Source organism: Protopterus annectens, chromosome 9.part0, assembly GCF_019279795.1.
Source record: "Protopterus annectens isolate FY-2018-M chromosome 9.part0, PAN1.0, whole genome shotgun sequence".
In the NCBI taxonomy this organism is placed as follows: Eukaryota; Metazoa; Chordata; order Ceratodontiformes; family Protopteridae; genus Protopterus; species Protopterus annectens.
Window position 1 is genome coordinate 1,050,764,950 of NC_056743.1, and position 18,084 is coordinate 1,050,783,033.

The following is an 18,084-nucleotide window of genomic DNA, read 5'->3' on the forward strand; positions in this document are numbered from 1 at the left end:
TTTCAGTTACCTAGGCATGACTTGTTTTTTTTTCAGTCTGTCTTGCTCCTAAGAGTGCACTGCATCACTATCTTACAGCCTAGACAGAACAAACCAGGTGGTTTATTTCTGCATTATTTTATAACGATTAAGGACATCTCTGAAAAAACAGTGGCGCTTTCTTTTTACTGGATTACTATGAAATATGTCAAATGAAAACAAGTATAAAAGCTGATGGCCTTTTTTTAAATTTAATAGTTGCACTTGAATACAGTTATGTATCCATTTCCATTGAGTGTGTTGCATTTTATCAGTGATTTCTGCCAATTTATTTATTGACATTTGATTATCGGGGTAGTCTGAGTGTGAATTGTCTGTTTAAGTAAATGTTCTTGGCTGTGGTTTTTAACCTTGAGTAAGATGCAGCTTCCTTTTTAAGACATATAACCAATCAGTAATGCCATTGTCAGCGATCTGCTTATGTAGCAATTGTAGGTAGATTTTTATGCTCCAGTAACTTGCTAAGGGAATTACAGTGCAGTTCGTAATTGCACTGCAGTCTCAGTTTTGGCCAAGTAGAGTGGTTCATAATTAACTTTGTACATGAATTATGGGCTTTTCAGTGAAATGAAATGAGAGTACTTTTATGCAGTATTGTAAAGAAAATGTAGAATGAAGCAAACCTCAGTTAAATTACACTTATCTCAAATGTACAGGATTCCCTAACTTCATAGTTCTGTCAGAAAGCTCACTTCAGCCAGACCCATTGGAACGGGTGCATTTTCATGCAATGCAAAAATAAGGTGTTCCACATTTTGACCATTTGTCACACATTGCTAGGGTCTGTATTCCACATTGCCCTCTTAAGAGGTTGAGCCCTATGCCTTCTGAATTAAACTTCTACTTTCTCCTCCCCTGAACTAGAACACCTGTATGAGCCTATGCTTCTTTGTTAGATCATAATTACTATCCCACTTCATCATTTCAGATAAATTCACTTTTTCCTTCAAAACTTATGCTACTTTTTATTTGCATTGCCTCTCGTGCCTGAAACTCCCTTTTACCTCTGAAAATGACTATGGCATTTATTTTCACCCAAATGTAAAATTCTAAACTGGAAAACAATCCCCGCTCCTTTTCTTGCAACCCTGGCTGTGAGATGAATTTGCCCACTTCTGCCATTCACTTTTAGTGCGACCTGTAGTTTTTTGACTTTGTACATTGTTTGATACTGCTATTAATACCTATTTTTTAAGCATTTATTTGTGAATAGAGTCACTTTTGCTATTGTAGCTATGCTACTTCCGTGTTGTTATACAGTGTAAAGATTTTAACCTCGCTTTGAAGAGAACTGCTAGATTCCACTGAGGGAGTAAATGTCAATATATTTCACCAAAGAGATGGGTAGCCAAACTGAAGCACACATTAGTCCAGCTGCAGAAGATATTTGAAAGTGCAGCCACTATTTTTCATTGTTACTACATGTTGAAAAGAATGAAAATACATTTTTTTTAATTAATAAAAGTCCGTTGTTAAACTGTACTTGTGTATTTAAAGCATCTATGTAAGTTTCTTTTATTGTAGCATGCATCCACACTCTGCATTTACAAGCCACCAATTAGTTTTCTTTCTGCTGCCCTGCCTATGGTGACACACGTGTGGCAGATGTGTCCCTCTGTTAAGTGGCCTTTGCAGTGCATCTTGTATTGATGTCTACTGAGTTGCTTCAGCTCAGAGAGTAGAAGAGCTTTGAACACATTATGCATTGTGCCATCACTTGGCAATTCATTGATGCTCAGAGCATTGAACTTGAAAGATTACCGGTATCCTGTCGTGGTGACAACACCGGGAGAAGACAGAAAGGCGAGTGTTGCATTTCCATCACTTACTCAATCTTCTCTGAGTTTGTGTGATCTTAGCCTCTAATTGCATGTGCATACACATACAAACACGTGCACAAATGTACACTGCCATTATATCTGTTATTCACTAGGTCATATAAATATGGGGTGATTCATCAGGATTGGAGACCTGCACTTATTAAACCTGTCTTTAAGGGAAAGGGGAGTAGGACAAACCCAGAATCATATAGACCCTTAAGTCTACTTTCATGTTGTGGAAAAATAATGGAGAAGGTAATACTGGATAAGTTATTGTCAAAACTGGATAGGTTGGGACTTGAAACCATATATCAACATGCATATGTTGAAAATAGATCTATTACCACCTTGTAGCATGATGTTCTATAACAATATAATAACAACTATGAATGAAAAATTGTGCTGTGATGTGATTTATATAGATTTAACTTCAGCATTTGGCAAAGTCATACACAAAACACTGATCAATAAATTAGTACAACTAGGTATTGATATACTCTTGATAAGATGGATAGCTGCATGGCTTACAAATAGGACATGACAAGTATCATACAGCAACTGGACAGGTGAAATCCTCGGTTATAGTCAGGGTGTCCCACAGGGCTCTGTCCTAGGCCCTTAATTGTTTAGATTTTATCTTTCAGACCTAACTTTTTCAACTGAGGTGTTATACAGTCTATACATAGACGAGCTGAAATTGGGTAAAATGATTACAAGTGTTACAGATAAGGCATGTCTGCAAAATAGCTTGACTAAATCGACCATTTGGGCACAGGAGAATAATATGCTGATAAATGCATCAAAAACTAAGCGTATGAGATTTGGGAGACATAAACTGAAAGGTGAATATTTAATACAGTACACAGTGATTGAAACTGTAGACTCATTTAAGGACCTGGGTATATGGGTAGAGTCAGCTATGAGTTTTTGTAATCATATCAACCAATTGGTTAATGCCAGTTATAGAACTATAAGTTGTATAAAAAGATTAGGAAATTAAAAATAATAAAGTCATTGTTTGTTAGTTACATTAGACCCAAACTTGAGTATGGAATAACAATATGGAAATCCTATGTAGAAGACAAGCATGAGTAAACTGGAAAGATTACACCGGAAATATACCAAGGGCATCAGTGGATGTGAAAAATCTAAGTTATTATGAAAGACTAAAATATCTGAACTTGAACAGTGTCTCTTACAGATATCTAAGAGGAGATCTTATTCAGGTATATAGGACATTTAGAGACAACTACCTCTGGGAATGTTTGGGGTTATCAAAAAGTACTAGAGAATCATCAGACAATCTAATTAGAAGATTCTATAGGAATGAGAAGTGCACTAATTGGTTCTCTGACAAAGGAGCTGATGCATGGAACAGACTACCAAATTACACTAAAGCAAGTACTAGTTTAGATATTTTTTAAGAGCAGCCTGGACATTTATTATGGGAACAGGTGTTTTGCTATATTGGCAAGCTAGAAGGGCATTTATGCCCCTGCTTGAAATATTTGTATGTATGTATGTAAACACACATGTGTGTGTGTGTATGTATGTGTGTGTATATATATATATATATATATATATATATATATATATATATATATATATATATATACATACATATGTGTGTGTGTGTTTGTGTAATCAGGGAATTGCTGTCATAAAAGAGACTGGTGACTGGTACCAGACTGACCCATACATTAGTCCAGCCACAGAAGATGCTTGAAAATGGGGTACATTTTTTTTTATTTGCTACCTTGTCACTGTCATCAAACCTGTATACAATTTGACAAAGTATTGATTATAGAACAGCATACATGTTCATTGAGTGCATCAGAAATTATTCCCTCTCTCTCTCTCTGTCCCTGGCCATGCCACTTTGCTCTTTAATTTAAGAAAGTCACAGAAGAGGCCTTTGAAGGCCTGACTTTCCAGTTAGTATTATTTTAAGCCCATGGACTTTAAGGAGTGGATCTGGTATGTGCTGTTTACAATCTGAGATAAAATGTCTCTCCTGTAATATTTTCACTGCTCAGCTGTCCCTTGTTTCACAGCTAACGGTTAAGTGGCTTCAACAATTCAGAACAATTCAGGATATGGATTTATTTGCAACCTGAGAATTATTTATAGATGTAGAGGGAAACCTATAAATAATCACAGACATAGTAATGTGATTTGTGGAAAATTAAGTGCCTTTTTTCACTTTTTTAATTTTTTCTGGTGTTTTTTATATTAATACAGTTGATGAAATTAGTTGTTTATGTACTAAAGGTTATATTTATTAAAAAATATAGTAGTATGTAAGGAATAGATTTCATACTGAGTAGACTGAATATTTCAGCTGTTTAAATCTTCTTTTAAACTCTGTAATAGTGAGTCCAAAACCCAGTTTTCTTTTACTGTCAGAGTTTGATGTATGTTTATAATTTGATTTTGTCTGGGTTTGGGGCCTTAGTTTACATAAACAACTTGTTTTCTACATCCTTTCAATAATTAAAAAAAAAGTTCCTGGAGATTACAACAAAGGAGAGGTGAATAACATTTATAGTGTATACCTAGTACTAACATGCCTGCTAATGTGAACTTTATATAGCCTGTGCAGTAGTGTAAGTGGTATTACATCTGTTTTAAATGCCGAAGGTCATGAGTTCAGTTCCTATTTTTCCTTTAGTAATTTTAGTCAGTGGTATTTAAATGGAAAGTAAGTCCTAGTATAAACAGCAGAAAATTTCCCAGAAGTATGAGAACAGATTCAGTTGGCATTTGGTGACTGCACATGAACATTTAAAATAGATATCACTTTTCTTTTCAATCAAAATGGCAGATACCTCATAAAAAAAAGGTTATTTTTCAAATGCATCTTGCACGGTACTGCTGATTTTTGGTAATGTTAGGGAGTGCTGGTATTTTAGCAGTTCTTTACAACCTTATTTAACAGAAAACGTGCAAAATATTGGCAGAGTCACCATTTTAAGTCGATACAGATAGAGAAATGGACAGAACGCTTAGGGAAATGGAGTACAATGTTTCTATAGAAAAAAATGTATATATTTGTGTAAAATTTCATCTCTGATAGCATATGTACAGAATTATAATTAAAAAAGAACCAGTTAGTATTTCTTTGGAATGCTTGAATGAGGGAAAAGGTTGGGTTGTTGGGAGGGAAATTATAGCTCAGTCTAGGTTTTATAAAATGACGAGAGCTACTTCTGAAATCCAATTCATGCTAGGGACCTGCTGTGGATCTAGCTGGAAGTTGGCTACAGTGCTAAAGAGGAGAGCAAGAATTAATGGAAAATGTTTTAGAATATCTCCCGTTGTGGTACTGGTTGGTTTGGTCTGTTGCCTGATTAGGATGATCTCTGTGCTTCTCAGCAGTTTGAACAGGTGGATTGTATCTTTTTCCCATGGGATGTTTTTGTGGGAAGAAAAATTGTGGAACAAGTATCCATAGTGGGACTGAACTGCAACTAAGTACAACATTAACTTCTTACCTATGATATATGCGACTATTTTTCTATGGCTTTGGAAAAGTCTTAGACCCAGTGACGTGTAGAACATTTTATACAGCAGGCAACTAAACTAAGAACTGAGAAAACCTTGAAAATGCAAGACTGACAAATAATTACCAGAAATAGAATGTGTTTTGCTTAGACTTGCTTTGAACTAGTGGACTACATGCCTATTTGAGACAAATGGCTGAATATAGAACTGTGATAAACATGTTCGGTGAGCACTGTCAGATATTTACTTAATAAAAATAAAGTCTGCATGGTGGGTATAACGGTTATTACAAGTTGTACCCACAAGGCAGTTAGATGAAACATCTTAATAGATCCACTCTTTGGGAAAAAAAATCCTACATCATCTGTCTACACTAATGAGGAAATTCAACAGACATCATTAACCTTAGACATGTAGCAATCTTCTCCCCCTTTCCAAAATACTTGAAAAAATGTATTCAGAAACATTGCTAAACTGTACCTTGCAGGAAGAACTCCTATTCCCCAAACAACATGGCTTCTGTCCCTCCCTTACTACTAGCATTGCACTTCTAACCTTTATAGGTACTGTCACTAAAACTAGAGATAATGGCAAACTAGTCCTCACCTTACTTCTACACTTATCTAAAGCATTCAACACAGTTTGTCATAGCAAATTTCTACTTCAAATGTCCTCACTAGGTCTGTCTCAACCCACCCATCTGTAGTTCAAAAGTTACTTGTCCAGTAGGTATCCATCAGTAGAATGGCACTCCACCCTACCTCAGTATCTCGCATTCATCACTGGTATACCACAAGGCTCTATCCTTGGTCCCTTCCTCTTTAACATTTTCTCCAATACCCTCCACATATCCACACAACTGGCCACTTTAAACAATATGCAGATCAACCTGGCACATCTCCAAAAATGTACTCAGTATTCCCTGCTGGGTGAGGAAAGTAAACTTATATTTTCTTGTCTGTGAGTGATAAAGCTGCTTTCTGTTTTACCTGGTCCATTTTGTTTTCTGTTTTAAGAAATCTGCCTGGACTGGTGTTTTTGTTCTATGTGAGAGACATGCACTTAAATTAGCTAGACTGCACATTTCACATGTTTTTCATTGGTTAAATTGTTTGAGTGATACTTAAATACACAGTGAATTTCTGGGCCTTCATCTTTTTTTCTCAAAAGATTTCAAGCCTGCATAAACTAAAGCACTGTTAGTGATACCCTGCTGGGTAAGGAAAGTAAATCTATATTTTCTTTTCTGTGTGTGATAAAGCTGCTTTCTGATTTACCTGCTCCATTTTGTTTCTTTTTTAAGAAATCTGCTTGGCCTGGTGTTTTTGTTCTATGTTACAGACATTTAAATTAGCTAGGCTGCATATTTCACATCTTTTTTCATTGGTTCAATTGTTTGACTGATACTTAAATACACAGTGAATTTCTGGGCCATTGTCTTTTTCTGAAAAGATTTCAAACTTGCATAAACTATAACCTTCCCTGCTAGCTTTTGCCCCCCCCCCCCCCCTTTCGTTGATCTGCTTTTTAAATCTGGTGTTTTTAAGCTGCTCGCCCCTACTATAAATTGAGTTTAATAAGCTCCTGCCTTTCTATACTGCTGTTGATATCTTGAATTATTTATTTGCCTTTCCTTGTGCTTATACTGAAAAAGTGCATTCTGCTTGTCTTTGCTCTATTGATTTACTTGCTGTAAATTCATTATCTAGCTAGCTGTTGGGTAAAGTATTGTAGTTTTATACTATAGCAAGCACTTGTTTTTACATTAGGAGGTCAGTGGATTTTCCATCTGGTGCACTGTGAGGTAGCCTGGTTTGTTTTTTTGGGAAAACACTTGAGAGTTCTGCATGTAGTTTTATTGGCTGGCGGGCTTATTAATCAGCTTACCTTGTTTTTAGTGCCTTTATAAATTCTTTCCACCATGGTGAACCCCTAGTTTAAATAGGCTGTACAACAAGAGAAAGAAACTAATGTCCAAGAACAAGAAAAAACTGGCTCAGCACTAGAAGAAATCCCTCTCTATCGTAAACAAACAAATTAGAGATCTTGTCAAGTCCTCCATGGCTAATTATAAAGCAAAAATATCCTCCATAGCTATGGATAATCACATGGCATTCCTTAACTATGTCTGAAGTCTAAAAGGGAATACCCAGCTGTCAGCGGAACTGGTTGTGACTGGCACCACCCATACTCAACCGGAGGTAATAGCCTGCTAGCTGATAGCTTTAGAGCAAATTTCACCCCCCTTCCCCTCCAGTCATCCCACAAAGTATACCTGCCACCATTCCTCAGCCTGTTGTCTCAGTGGAGCAGGTCATCTCAGTGCTCTCCAATGCCAAAAACACGGCATCAATGGGACCAGACAGCGTCCTATGTTGCTTTGTAAACAACATAAACATGACCTAGCAGACCCAGTTGGATCCCTGTTTTAACCACAGGCTGAGAACTGGCTATGTTCCAGCAGAATGGAGGACAGCAACAGTAACTCCCTCTGCACAAAGGGGGCCATCAACCGACCCTGAGAATTATAGGGCCATAAGCTTGACTAGCCTCATTTGTAAGGCCATGGAAAGAATCATTATGGACCATATTAACAAGACATAGATAATCTCCAAAATCTGGACACAACCCAGTTCAGATTTGTTAAAGGTAGATCATGCCTATTAAACATGGCTAATGACTTATTGAAAGTCACCAAGGCCCTGGATGAGGGAAAGACTGTGCATACCACCTATCTTGACCTAGCCAATGGATTTGACACAATCTCCCACTCAGATGTTATAGAGAAACTCTCCCAGTTAGGAATTAACCCCAACATTACCAGATGGGTAGCCAGCTGGCTCATCATCAGGACAACCTCCACACCCCATCACAAACCATGAAACACATACTTCACATAATCAGTGTGCCACGCAGTCACAGCCCTTAAGGCAAAATAACACACCCAACACAGTAGTAATAGGTGACTCTGTAGTCAGGCACACTGATGTTCCAATAACTAGTCTGGACAAGGAGAAGGTTACAGTTAGCTGCTGTCGGGCACCAGGATCTGCCACATAACACAAGCACTCAGGTCGCTCCAGAACAAGTACAAATGTGACTCTGTCATTGTCCATGTTGGTGTGAATGACCTGAGACGTACCTCCCTGGACTACATGAAAAGAGACATGGAAGAGCTCTTTGATCATGTAACCTAGGTCAGTATGACCCTGACCCTGAGTAGCATCTTGCCCATCACCAAGAATGATGCCACAGTATAAAGAAAAAAATTATCAATTTCAACAATTGGCTAGGTTTCTGGTGTCATTCAAAGGGGATCCAGTATCTCTCCACCTGGGATGACATGCTCAACAAGCCACATTGCTTCGCAAGAGATGGCTTGCACCTGTCACCCTTAGGCTTTCAAATACTGGCCAAGGCTTTTGCCGCCTCCATAGTGCCTTTTTTAGGCAAGGCTCAACAGACAAACCCACCACTGTAAATAGCACAAGTAACCAAAAACTGAGGTTAATGCTACTCAACGCCAGAAGTCTAAACCTCAAAATTCATGCACTCGAGGCACTCCTCAGTATGGAGAACATCGATATCTGTGCAGTAACAGAAACCTGGTTTAAGGCTCCAGAGAGCACCCCAGCACTACCAGACTATAACTCATACCATACTTTTCAGCCACAGAACCTGGACCGAAACACAAAAGGTGGGGTGTATCCATATTCATCAAGGATACCCACACCTCCAGGTAAGCAGCACAGCACAATGCCTCAGAGATCATCCATGTGCAACTAACAAAGGGCAAAACTGCAATTCAAATTGTTAAGGACAGATCATGCCTCCTAAACTTGGTGGACTTCTTTGAGACAGTTACGAAGGCTTTAGACGAAGGAAAGGAGGTCCACACAGTCTACCTAGACCTTGCAAAGGCTTTCGACACCATTCCCCATTCTGGTATTATAGACAAGCTCACCAGCCTGAACATAAACCCCTACATCACAAGATGGGTTGCTAGTTGGCTCACGGATAGAACCCACATGGTGAGAGTTTGCAGGCTCTAGGTCTGACTCTAAACCAGATACAAGTGGCATCCCCCAGGGCTCAGTCCTGGGACCCCTCCTGTTCAGTATATACTCAGAGGTACAGGCAAGCACAGGAGGACTATGGCTGACCAAGTTCACAGACGACTGCAAACTGGGGGCCATAATTGACTCTCCCGCTGATACAGACATCCTTCAGAAGGGTCTCATTGAGACAGATACCTGGTGTCAAAATCATGGCCTCAAGCTAAATGCCAAAAAGTGCATAGGTTCATAGGTAGGTACTGGGCTATCTGCCCATGGGCATTTATAAGCCTAACCAGAGTGTGCCGACTTTCGCCACCCCATTGATTAACTGAGCCTCTGACAAGCAGAGCCAATGAAGTGATCCCAAGGGTGTATTTTCTGTTACCCATCCACTCGTCAAGGCTTTTCTTGAAGAGTGTTAGTGAGGGGCTCTGCCTAATGTAGTTATGAATTTTGTTCCAAAGCATGGGGAGTCTCTGTGACAGGAATCTATCCCTCCAGCATGTTCTATTTATTGTTGTGGTGAGGTTTAGCTCACTAGAGCATGTGGCTTGCAGTGACTTGGATTTCTTTAGGTGGAGCATGTCCATCAATTCTGAGTTGGACATGGCTTTGTAAGTCAGGCAGAGATCACCTCTGAGTAAGCGATATGCCACTGAGTACAGCTGGAGTTTTTTCAGTCGGGCTGCATAGGTCATATGTTTGAGGCCAGTAATCCTCATGGTGAGGTGCTTTTGTGGTCTTTCCAGCTGTTGGAAGTGTCTTGTGAGGTACATCCCAAATGGGTCATTGTACTCTATGATGGGTCTGATGAGTGACGAGTAGAGGGGCACTATAACCCTTTATTTCTAGATGCAAACCCCTTAGTAATTAGATGGGCCACATAGAAGGATTTCCTAACTACTTTGGCAATATGATTGTCAAAGGAGAGATTACTATCTACCTGGGTCCCCAGATCTCTTATTACCTCTTCTGTATTAAGGGGGCTGCCACTTATGTGGTAATTCGTGGGTGTTTTGTTTGTCCCTAACTCAACTAACATAGACACAGCTTCTTACCACGTATAAAATTGTCCAGCACTAAATACCATTCTACACAACAATGTTCCCACTCTGTCATTATGGTCCAATGACCAAAAACTCCTCTGTCCACAAACCTGTCAAACCTGTTGGGCATGGTCTGTACTCGTACCATGATTTTATGGCCTTGATCTCCTTACTTGCATCCATCTGTCAATACCCTCCCTCCAGTCTTTTAAAACTATTCTAAAGACTTCCTGGCCAAAATCTGATTCTGTTCTTTCTCAAACCCAGGATAACGTATAGCCTTAAATATGCACAAGTACCTATTCATACCTTACACTTCCTTAGTCCCCTTTCTTCACTCATGACTGTACTTCAGTTATTTTTTTTTTTTATCTAAATGTACCATAAACCTGTTTTTCTTCTCCCCTTCATATTGCGGTTTCAGTTTGTAGTACTTAGTAGTAGTTTAATTTCTCTTAACTGGGTAAAATTTCACTAAATGTTAAATCATTGTCATAAGGTATATCTATTCTTTTAGTATAATTATATGAATTGTAGATGTTTTTGTTTTAGTTTTGAAGATGGTAAAATTACTGTTCTTAAAAACATTTTTGTAATACTTTGGAGCTTTTCTCCCTGTGCCTTCTCTAAAAACTGTGCACTTACCCACTTGGCCATTCCTAGTAATCAAATGCCAATAAATGAAAACGTAGTGGTGACATATTTAAATCAAGAAATGTATTTTCAAGGATGTTAATATTTGCAGCATATAATGTTTGGTGTAAGTGTCATGTCGTATATCTTGTTGAAGTCCTAAACACCGCTCAGGTGTAGGATAAGACAGAAAGTCGTTCAGCTACTTGAACTCATCACATCACAGCTATATTTCAGCCCTCAGGAACCATGGTTCAGTCTCAGATTGTCAGCCAGCAGGTCATCCCATTATTTAAAATGTGACTGGAAATAATGCTGTGAATGTGGGTTGCTTGAATAGTCCACTGGCCTAGCCTACTTCCATGCAGTTTGTTTTCTGGCTGGGAAATGGACCAGAATGCGACGTATTCTTCCACAGTCAGTATGAGTGATGATAAAATAAAGAAATGCCTTCATTCCTGGGGAAAGACAGAGGAGGCAGAAAGACAGGAGTAGATGCAATTAGATATCCTGCCAAAGTATTAAAAAATGTTGTGAAGGTGATGTAATCTCTAAATTACCCATTTAAAAACATGGTAAGAGTCAGACAAGTGAAATTAACAGCTTGTTAAACATGTATACGGACAGCTGGCATAGTTGTAGATATGCCAAGCTTCTTCTATGATTCCTTCAAATTTCACTGCAAACATAACAAAATAGTAAATTCAGGATGTTTCCATTTAAGCAGGAAAAAAATGAGCTGGTTAAATTCAGGATATCACTTAATTCTAGCTGTGTTTAAAAAGTAAAACTTCAACACTTTTCTTGCCTTGATTCAGTAATTTATTGCAGCATCTTTAGCTTCAATATTGAGTTGAAGCCCCATGTTAAACCGCTAAACTGTCTTCAGTTATCATTCTTTGTTGTACCAGTAACAGCCACCAAACACAGCTGCCTATTTTCAGAGTCACTTGTCCGGAGTTGTTCATTATGTGATATGCATGATTTAGACCTAGGTCTGCAGCATGCCATATTTATGCATTTTGTTTTAATTAAATGAACCACTGTGCAATTCTGAACACTGTCCAAGAAAACAAGGACTATAATTTGTGTTTTTCATTTTTAGATGTGTTACATACCCGTGGACCTTTGGATGGAAGTCTTTATGCTAAAGTCAAAAAGAAAAGAAGTCCTAGCTCTGTCAGTAGTAATGGGAGTCCAGGTAGTCCTGTCACTGATAATGGTAGCCGATTTCTTTCCATCAGCAGTGATTCGGGCCATTCATCTGCAATGACTGAAAAGTTGGATGAGAGTGTGCCACCTACAAAGCATTCACCAACGCCAGCGGAGAAGGAAGAGCTTGACCGGTTATTAGGAGGTTTTGGATTAAATTACAGACAGGAGCAACAGTCCAAGTCCAACAGAACAACCCCACAAGCCAACAGTACTGGTTCTAATGATCGAGAAACTGATATTCTCGATGATGATCTGATAGAAACCGATGGCTCTGGGACACTGCCCTCATTCTCTGGAAGGAGGCGGAACATTACTCGCAATTGCTCTTGCAGAGTGGATTACAGATCTCAAACCTGTAGAGACCCTGACTGTCAGTCTAGTCCTGAAAGGCTGGAAAATGGGACTTTTTACAATTCCGATGCTGCACCAGACAGGCAGAGGCAAATCTATGACAGACCTACTCCGCACATGAACAGTATACCCCATGAGGGGTTACATTATCACATTTCATACAACCAGATGAATAATGTTCATCACCATGAAGGTATGTTAGAGAAGCAAAGAGGTCAACAGCCCTGCTCTGATGGTCATCCTGTGCATGGTCCTCCTGGCTTTAAATATCCATACAGTCAAGAACTGCCCAAAAGCCCTACCCAAGGATATGGCTTTAGGGACCAAGATGGATTTGTCTATAAATCTCCAAACTACCGAGAAGTGATGATTGTAGAAGGCCATCCACTGAGAAGCCTAGAATCCAGCATGATCACTCCTTCTTGTCCATGTCTCGACTGTCAAACAAAAATAAATCATGAGGAAGTGGACCGTTCTACTGCTGCTGCTTTTTACAATCTTAGGCTTGACAGGGATGCAGCAGCCATTCGTCCAGAGATGTGGCACCATGGTCATGTTAAAGAACCAGTACACCAGTCCATACGAAATGGTCAGGCATACCCTCCAGTGCCATTGCTGATGCCATCGGGATCATACAACCAGTTCCAAAGAGGCCATGAAATGACTGCTTTTGATTATCACTCTGGCCACACAAACCTTCCTCCACACATGAAGCATGGATACCCCACTAGTGTTCCACACTTGCCACATGAACAGCTCCATAAGGGCCTGGAAGAAGGTGGCGATTTTGTGCATGTTTCAAGATATGATCCAAAATACAGTCCTGGTTATTCTCCTCCACCTCCACATGCCTCATACACTTATGCTGCCACTCAGTATCAACAGCCATCATTTTGTACTAATCATAACTGTGGCAGGTCTCATAGTGGACCATGCACATCAGTAGAAACACGAACATGTGCATCTGCATACCACCCTCCTCAAACAGGGTCTAAATCACCAGTTAATGTGGCCTCTCCAGTGATAAATAAAGCAAATAGCTTTGAGACTCAAGACAGAGGGACACATGAAGCATTCCATAACTTCCATAACAGCCAGGAGCCATCTGTCATACATTCCTCACCTGGTAAGATATAACTGATTGTACTTTTGGTAGTTCTCAAAAATTGTCTTGTTATGAGAAGCTACATTTTGATGTTTGCCCAGTTCATTGACTATTGTGGAATGTATTAATTGTCTGTTATTAACAATTAAATTTGTCTTTCATTTTGTGTTGTGAAATTACTAGATCCTAGTTGGTTTGTTTCACTGTTAAGATCAGATACTTAAAGGGCTACAGAAATGTGGTATGCATGTTTATAGTACATTTCTAGATGTGCCAAAATTTGGTTGTATCAAGCAAAAACTTATTTATTTTTTATAAATGACAGTCATACAGCTGTGTAAAAAATATTAATTTTAGAAGGGTTATTCTAATTGCAGACATTTATTCTCATGGCAGCTCCGTGATTAACCAAGACTAATTTATAGAACCTCACGACATTAACAATTAATAACAACATTATTAAAATACATAAGTAAATTCAATAAACTTCACAAATTAATACTAATCAGCCTCTAATATTACAAGCATGAAAGACATTCCAGTTGTATTCCTGACCTAGTCCAGTAATGAGTGGTATGTAGCACTTTAATGTAAACAGGCTCTCTTTATATAAGACTTGGGAGGTTGACCTAATGGGTAAGGTGTTTGCCCTACAAACACAAAGTGCAGGGTTTGAGTCTCACAAGGGATAATTGGCTAGGCTTAAAATAGCTCACAAGGGCAGTTAGCCTAGTACTAACCTATGAACTTGTTTCATAACTTAGATCTTTAACCATTCCCAACCTTCTTGCAGACAATAACTTTCATGCCGTTTGGCTAGATGTTATATTTTTTTTAACGAGCAACCGGTCTAAAATTAGATTAATTTCTAATTTTATAAATGTTTCTTTTAATTCTAATGTTAAATATCTGCATCTTCCCCATAGTAAAATAATTTACAGAGCATAAAATACTGTATACAGCCTTCTCAGTCAAGAAATCAGATGCACCATTTAGAGAAAACTAATGCATTTCAATCCAAAACAACAAAAGAGCAAATAGAACAGCATCCTTATATATGTTAGGATTTCTAAGCAAAGTTGAGAGGGGATTTCAAATAGCTGTGATCTAACATGTTCCCCACAATAAAACAATAATACAGGGCCCTCCAGTAAAATCTTCCAGCACTTTTTGATAATGAAAATGACTTTGTCAGACAGAACATTATATTGTAACACAAAATGGGCATGGTAGCATAAACCCCTTGTATGCCTGACCATTCCACTTTTCAGCTCTACAGCATTCTGTTTTAACTGCCTAGATTTCAAGTGAATAGAGCTTTATTTATTGTGCATAGTTTTTTGTGATCTGAATTCCACATGGTTGTCTTTCTGTTCTTTTTCCAGATAATTTTAATAATGTTTTTTGTTACAGGTCATTTTTTGATAAAATGGTCAATACTGTAGTGTGGTTTCTTGGCAGTGATTCACTTTGTACTTTAGTCACATTAGGTATTTTAGACAAAATCAGGTCTGTTGTGCTGCTAATATCATTTCCAGTTTGGCTATTTACAGACCGCACTTTAGTGGTGCTGCGGTAGCGTTGTTGCCTCACAGTAAGACATTGTCCTGTTTGATTCTCAGCTAGAGCGTCTTCTGTGTGGAGACGTGTGTGAATGAGCGTACCTTTGTTGAAGGTTGTGCGTCAGAGCCGGCAACTCGGTACGTAAAAATCTACTGCCAATCATTAGCGGACCGGAGTTCCGCTGTGGTGACCCTAAACGGGAAATGCCGAAAGACACAACAACAACTTTAGTCTAATTTTATTGCTTTTTTAACATTTTACTAAAATGAATGAAGTTTGGTCCTGGGGTTTGATTTAGGTGGGTCTTAATGTTCTTTGACAGATGCGTATGTACATTTTGAATTGTAATATGTGAAGTTGCTTTTACAAATGGCAGGTATGGACTGCATTTTACTTTATTTTTTATTCTACATTTAAAAAAATGTAGCTTTGGGACTTCTTTTTAGGTGGGATAGGGTGTGGGTTTGTGTGTCTGCGGTATGTACTTTTACTGTAGTTTTTTATGGTAGGTTTATAGGAGTTTTAGTAGCTTTGGTGACAACCGAAGAGGTCAGATCATGTTTTGAAAGCACATCAAGACTGTAGACAAATGTTTTATGACAGTGTATCCGATGCACTTTGTATCACACACTTAGTCTGGGCTCTACCTTTAAGATAATGTGTAGACTATTCATTTCAAAAAGGCTGGGCTAATTCATTTGGATTTATGTTTTAATTAACATTGTGAACTGTTTAGTATAAAACAAGTTAAGATTTATTGCCTGGAAGCTTGTAATTCGGAAAGGGAAAATGGACTATAAACTCTGATTTACTGTTAAGTCAGCAGGAAAAATACACTGTGAATGTTTAATTACTGCCAGATCTGTTTTTTTCCCCTGGTTGTTTTCCTTCTAGATACCTAAAGAGCCTTTGTCATATGTATTAAACCTGTACAAACATTATAGTAACATATATACTATTAGCACTGGCAATAAACGAGGAACTCATTTCGTTTTAGATGTACTTGGTTGTTAGTTGACCTCTGACTTTAGTGTGTTATTTTTTTTTCTTTTTCTTTTTATATAAAATATATTTAGAAGTGTAAGAAATTGTTTCTTAAATAACTAAGATGTTTTTTGTTTCCTGTATTCTGTTTTTTTTCATCCCTTAGAAGTAACAAGCCCTATGGAGTCTGTGACGTGGAGGGAGCAGATTCCTGGATCCCAAAGCAGTCTGCGCAGACACCATCGAGAGGCTCGGGTCATTTGTACTACCCCTTCTGACATATCTGGACCACCTACCCCAGTGCACACCAGTAGCCCTGTACAAAGTCAAGAAAGGTATGGACGACCCAGTAACAACACTGCCCTGAATGGGAATAAGAAAATTAATGTCTGTAAACTTAAGTTAAATTGTGGTTAAAACAGTTTTATTTTTTGGAATAATTCCTAAGGTAAACATTGGTTAAAACAATGAGTTTAAGAACTAGGTAGTGATAAGGTATTGGAGTGTTTATCTGCAATTAAATAAATACGATACCCTTTCAAGGTTAGGTAAAATGTAGAAGCAGAAAACTAGATGTGGTAATTTAGAGTGGAAGGGAAAATAAAATCTGAATGAAAAAGTTGCTCAGTACATAAAACCCAGTGAGGAACAGGGCAAAAGCACTCTGTATTTGTAATGCTGAGCTTATACATGATGAAGTCACTTGTTTCTTTGACTGCTGAATAATGGGCAAATCGCAGACAGAAGGTGCTGCGAAAAGTCATATCAGGTGTTTGACCAGTTCTGTACTGTAGAGCTACAGTCTGGTGGATAAATAAATGAACAAACAAACATCTTTACCAAGTAGGGTAACAAGGATACTAACGATAAATATTTCCACAAAAATGCCATCACTGTGTTTACCACTTGGGTCAATTGTCTTTAATGTGTTACATTTTGAAGGGGCTACAAAGAACAGAAGAGCTTTTGGTAACCATTTGAAATGTCAAGACCCAGTTCAGTGAGTCCTGAAATATGGAGAGCGAGTTGCCAAAGAAATAGACTTGCATATTGCAAGTCCAAGGTGGCAATTTCTCAATATTCCCTTTTCTCTGCAGTATGTCAATCATGGAGTTGGTATATCTAAGTGCGGGGGTCGTGGGAAGCTTGTCCAGTACAAAAAAAAAAGTTTTAAAGAAGAAATACAATAGTTGATACTCACTTTTCTCTTGCATTTTTGATCATTTTTGTGTGCCAAGTGCTGACATTTCAGTTTGGAGTCAGGATTTTCTTTGCAGATTTTATTTTATTTGGATGAGCACATAGTACTTACCCTTTCATTCTAGTTTTTCAGGGGAAAACTGAGGGGTTATAATACCTGTAAAAAAATAAAATATCTAATGCAGATCTTTAGTCTTTTTTTTCTCATGAAGAGATAGTGCAGTGCATTGTGATCAGTTGTGGGCAGGTATATGAGAATGTAGATTCCATGCAAATAGTTATGAAGGGTTGCATCACAGGGTGAAAAAAGGAAATGGTACAATAATTGGAGGTGTTAATAGCTGCAGACATTGATAGAGTACGTTCAGAAAAAGAAAGAGAAATTGCTGCCATACTGAATTCATCATTTGGTGGGTGTAAACTGTTTTAATTCTGAAAAAGGCAATTGCCAAAGTAAGCACATATAAATAAATGCAATTAAGCAGGCAAAACTGACAGCATTCATGAAGGATTATGTTCACAGTTCATGTCATGCATATGTTCATAATTTGAAGCCTTAATCCAGT

General features: G+C 38.3%; 1 protein-coding gene across 4 annotated transcripts in view; it reads left to right on the plus strand.

The window, feature by feature from the left end:
- Positions 1-18,084, plus strand: part of TNS2 (tensin 2) — a 1,145,004-nt gene that overhangs the window by 1,018,084 nt on the left and 108,836 nt on the right. For all 4 annotated transcript variants that reach the window (XM_044083852.1, XM_044083850.1, XM_044083851.1 and 1 more), the window contains 2 exons: positions 12,206-13,792; positions 16,485-16,653. In XM_044083852.1, the coding sequence (XP_043939787.1) occupies positions 12,206-13,792; positions 16,485-16,653 (1,756 nt within the window). The remainder of the gene's footprint in view (positions 1-12,205; positions 13,793-16,484; positions 16,654-18,084) is intronic.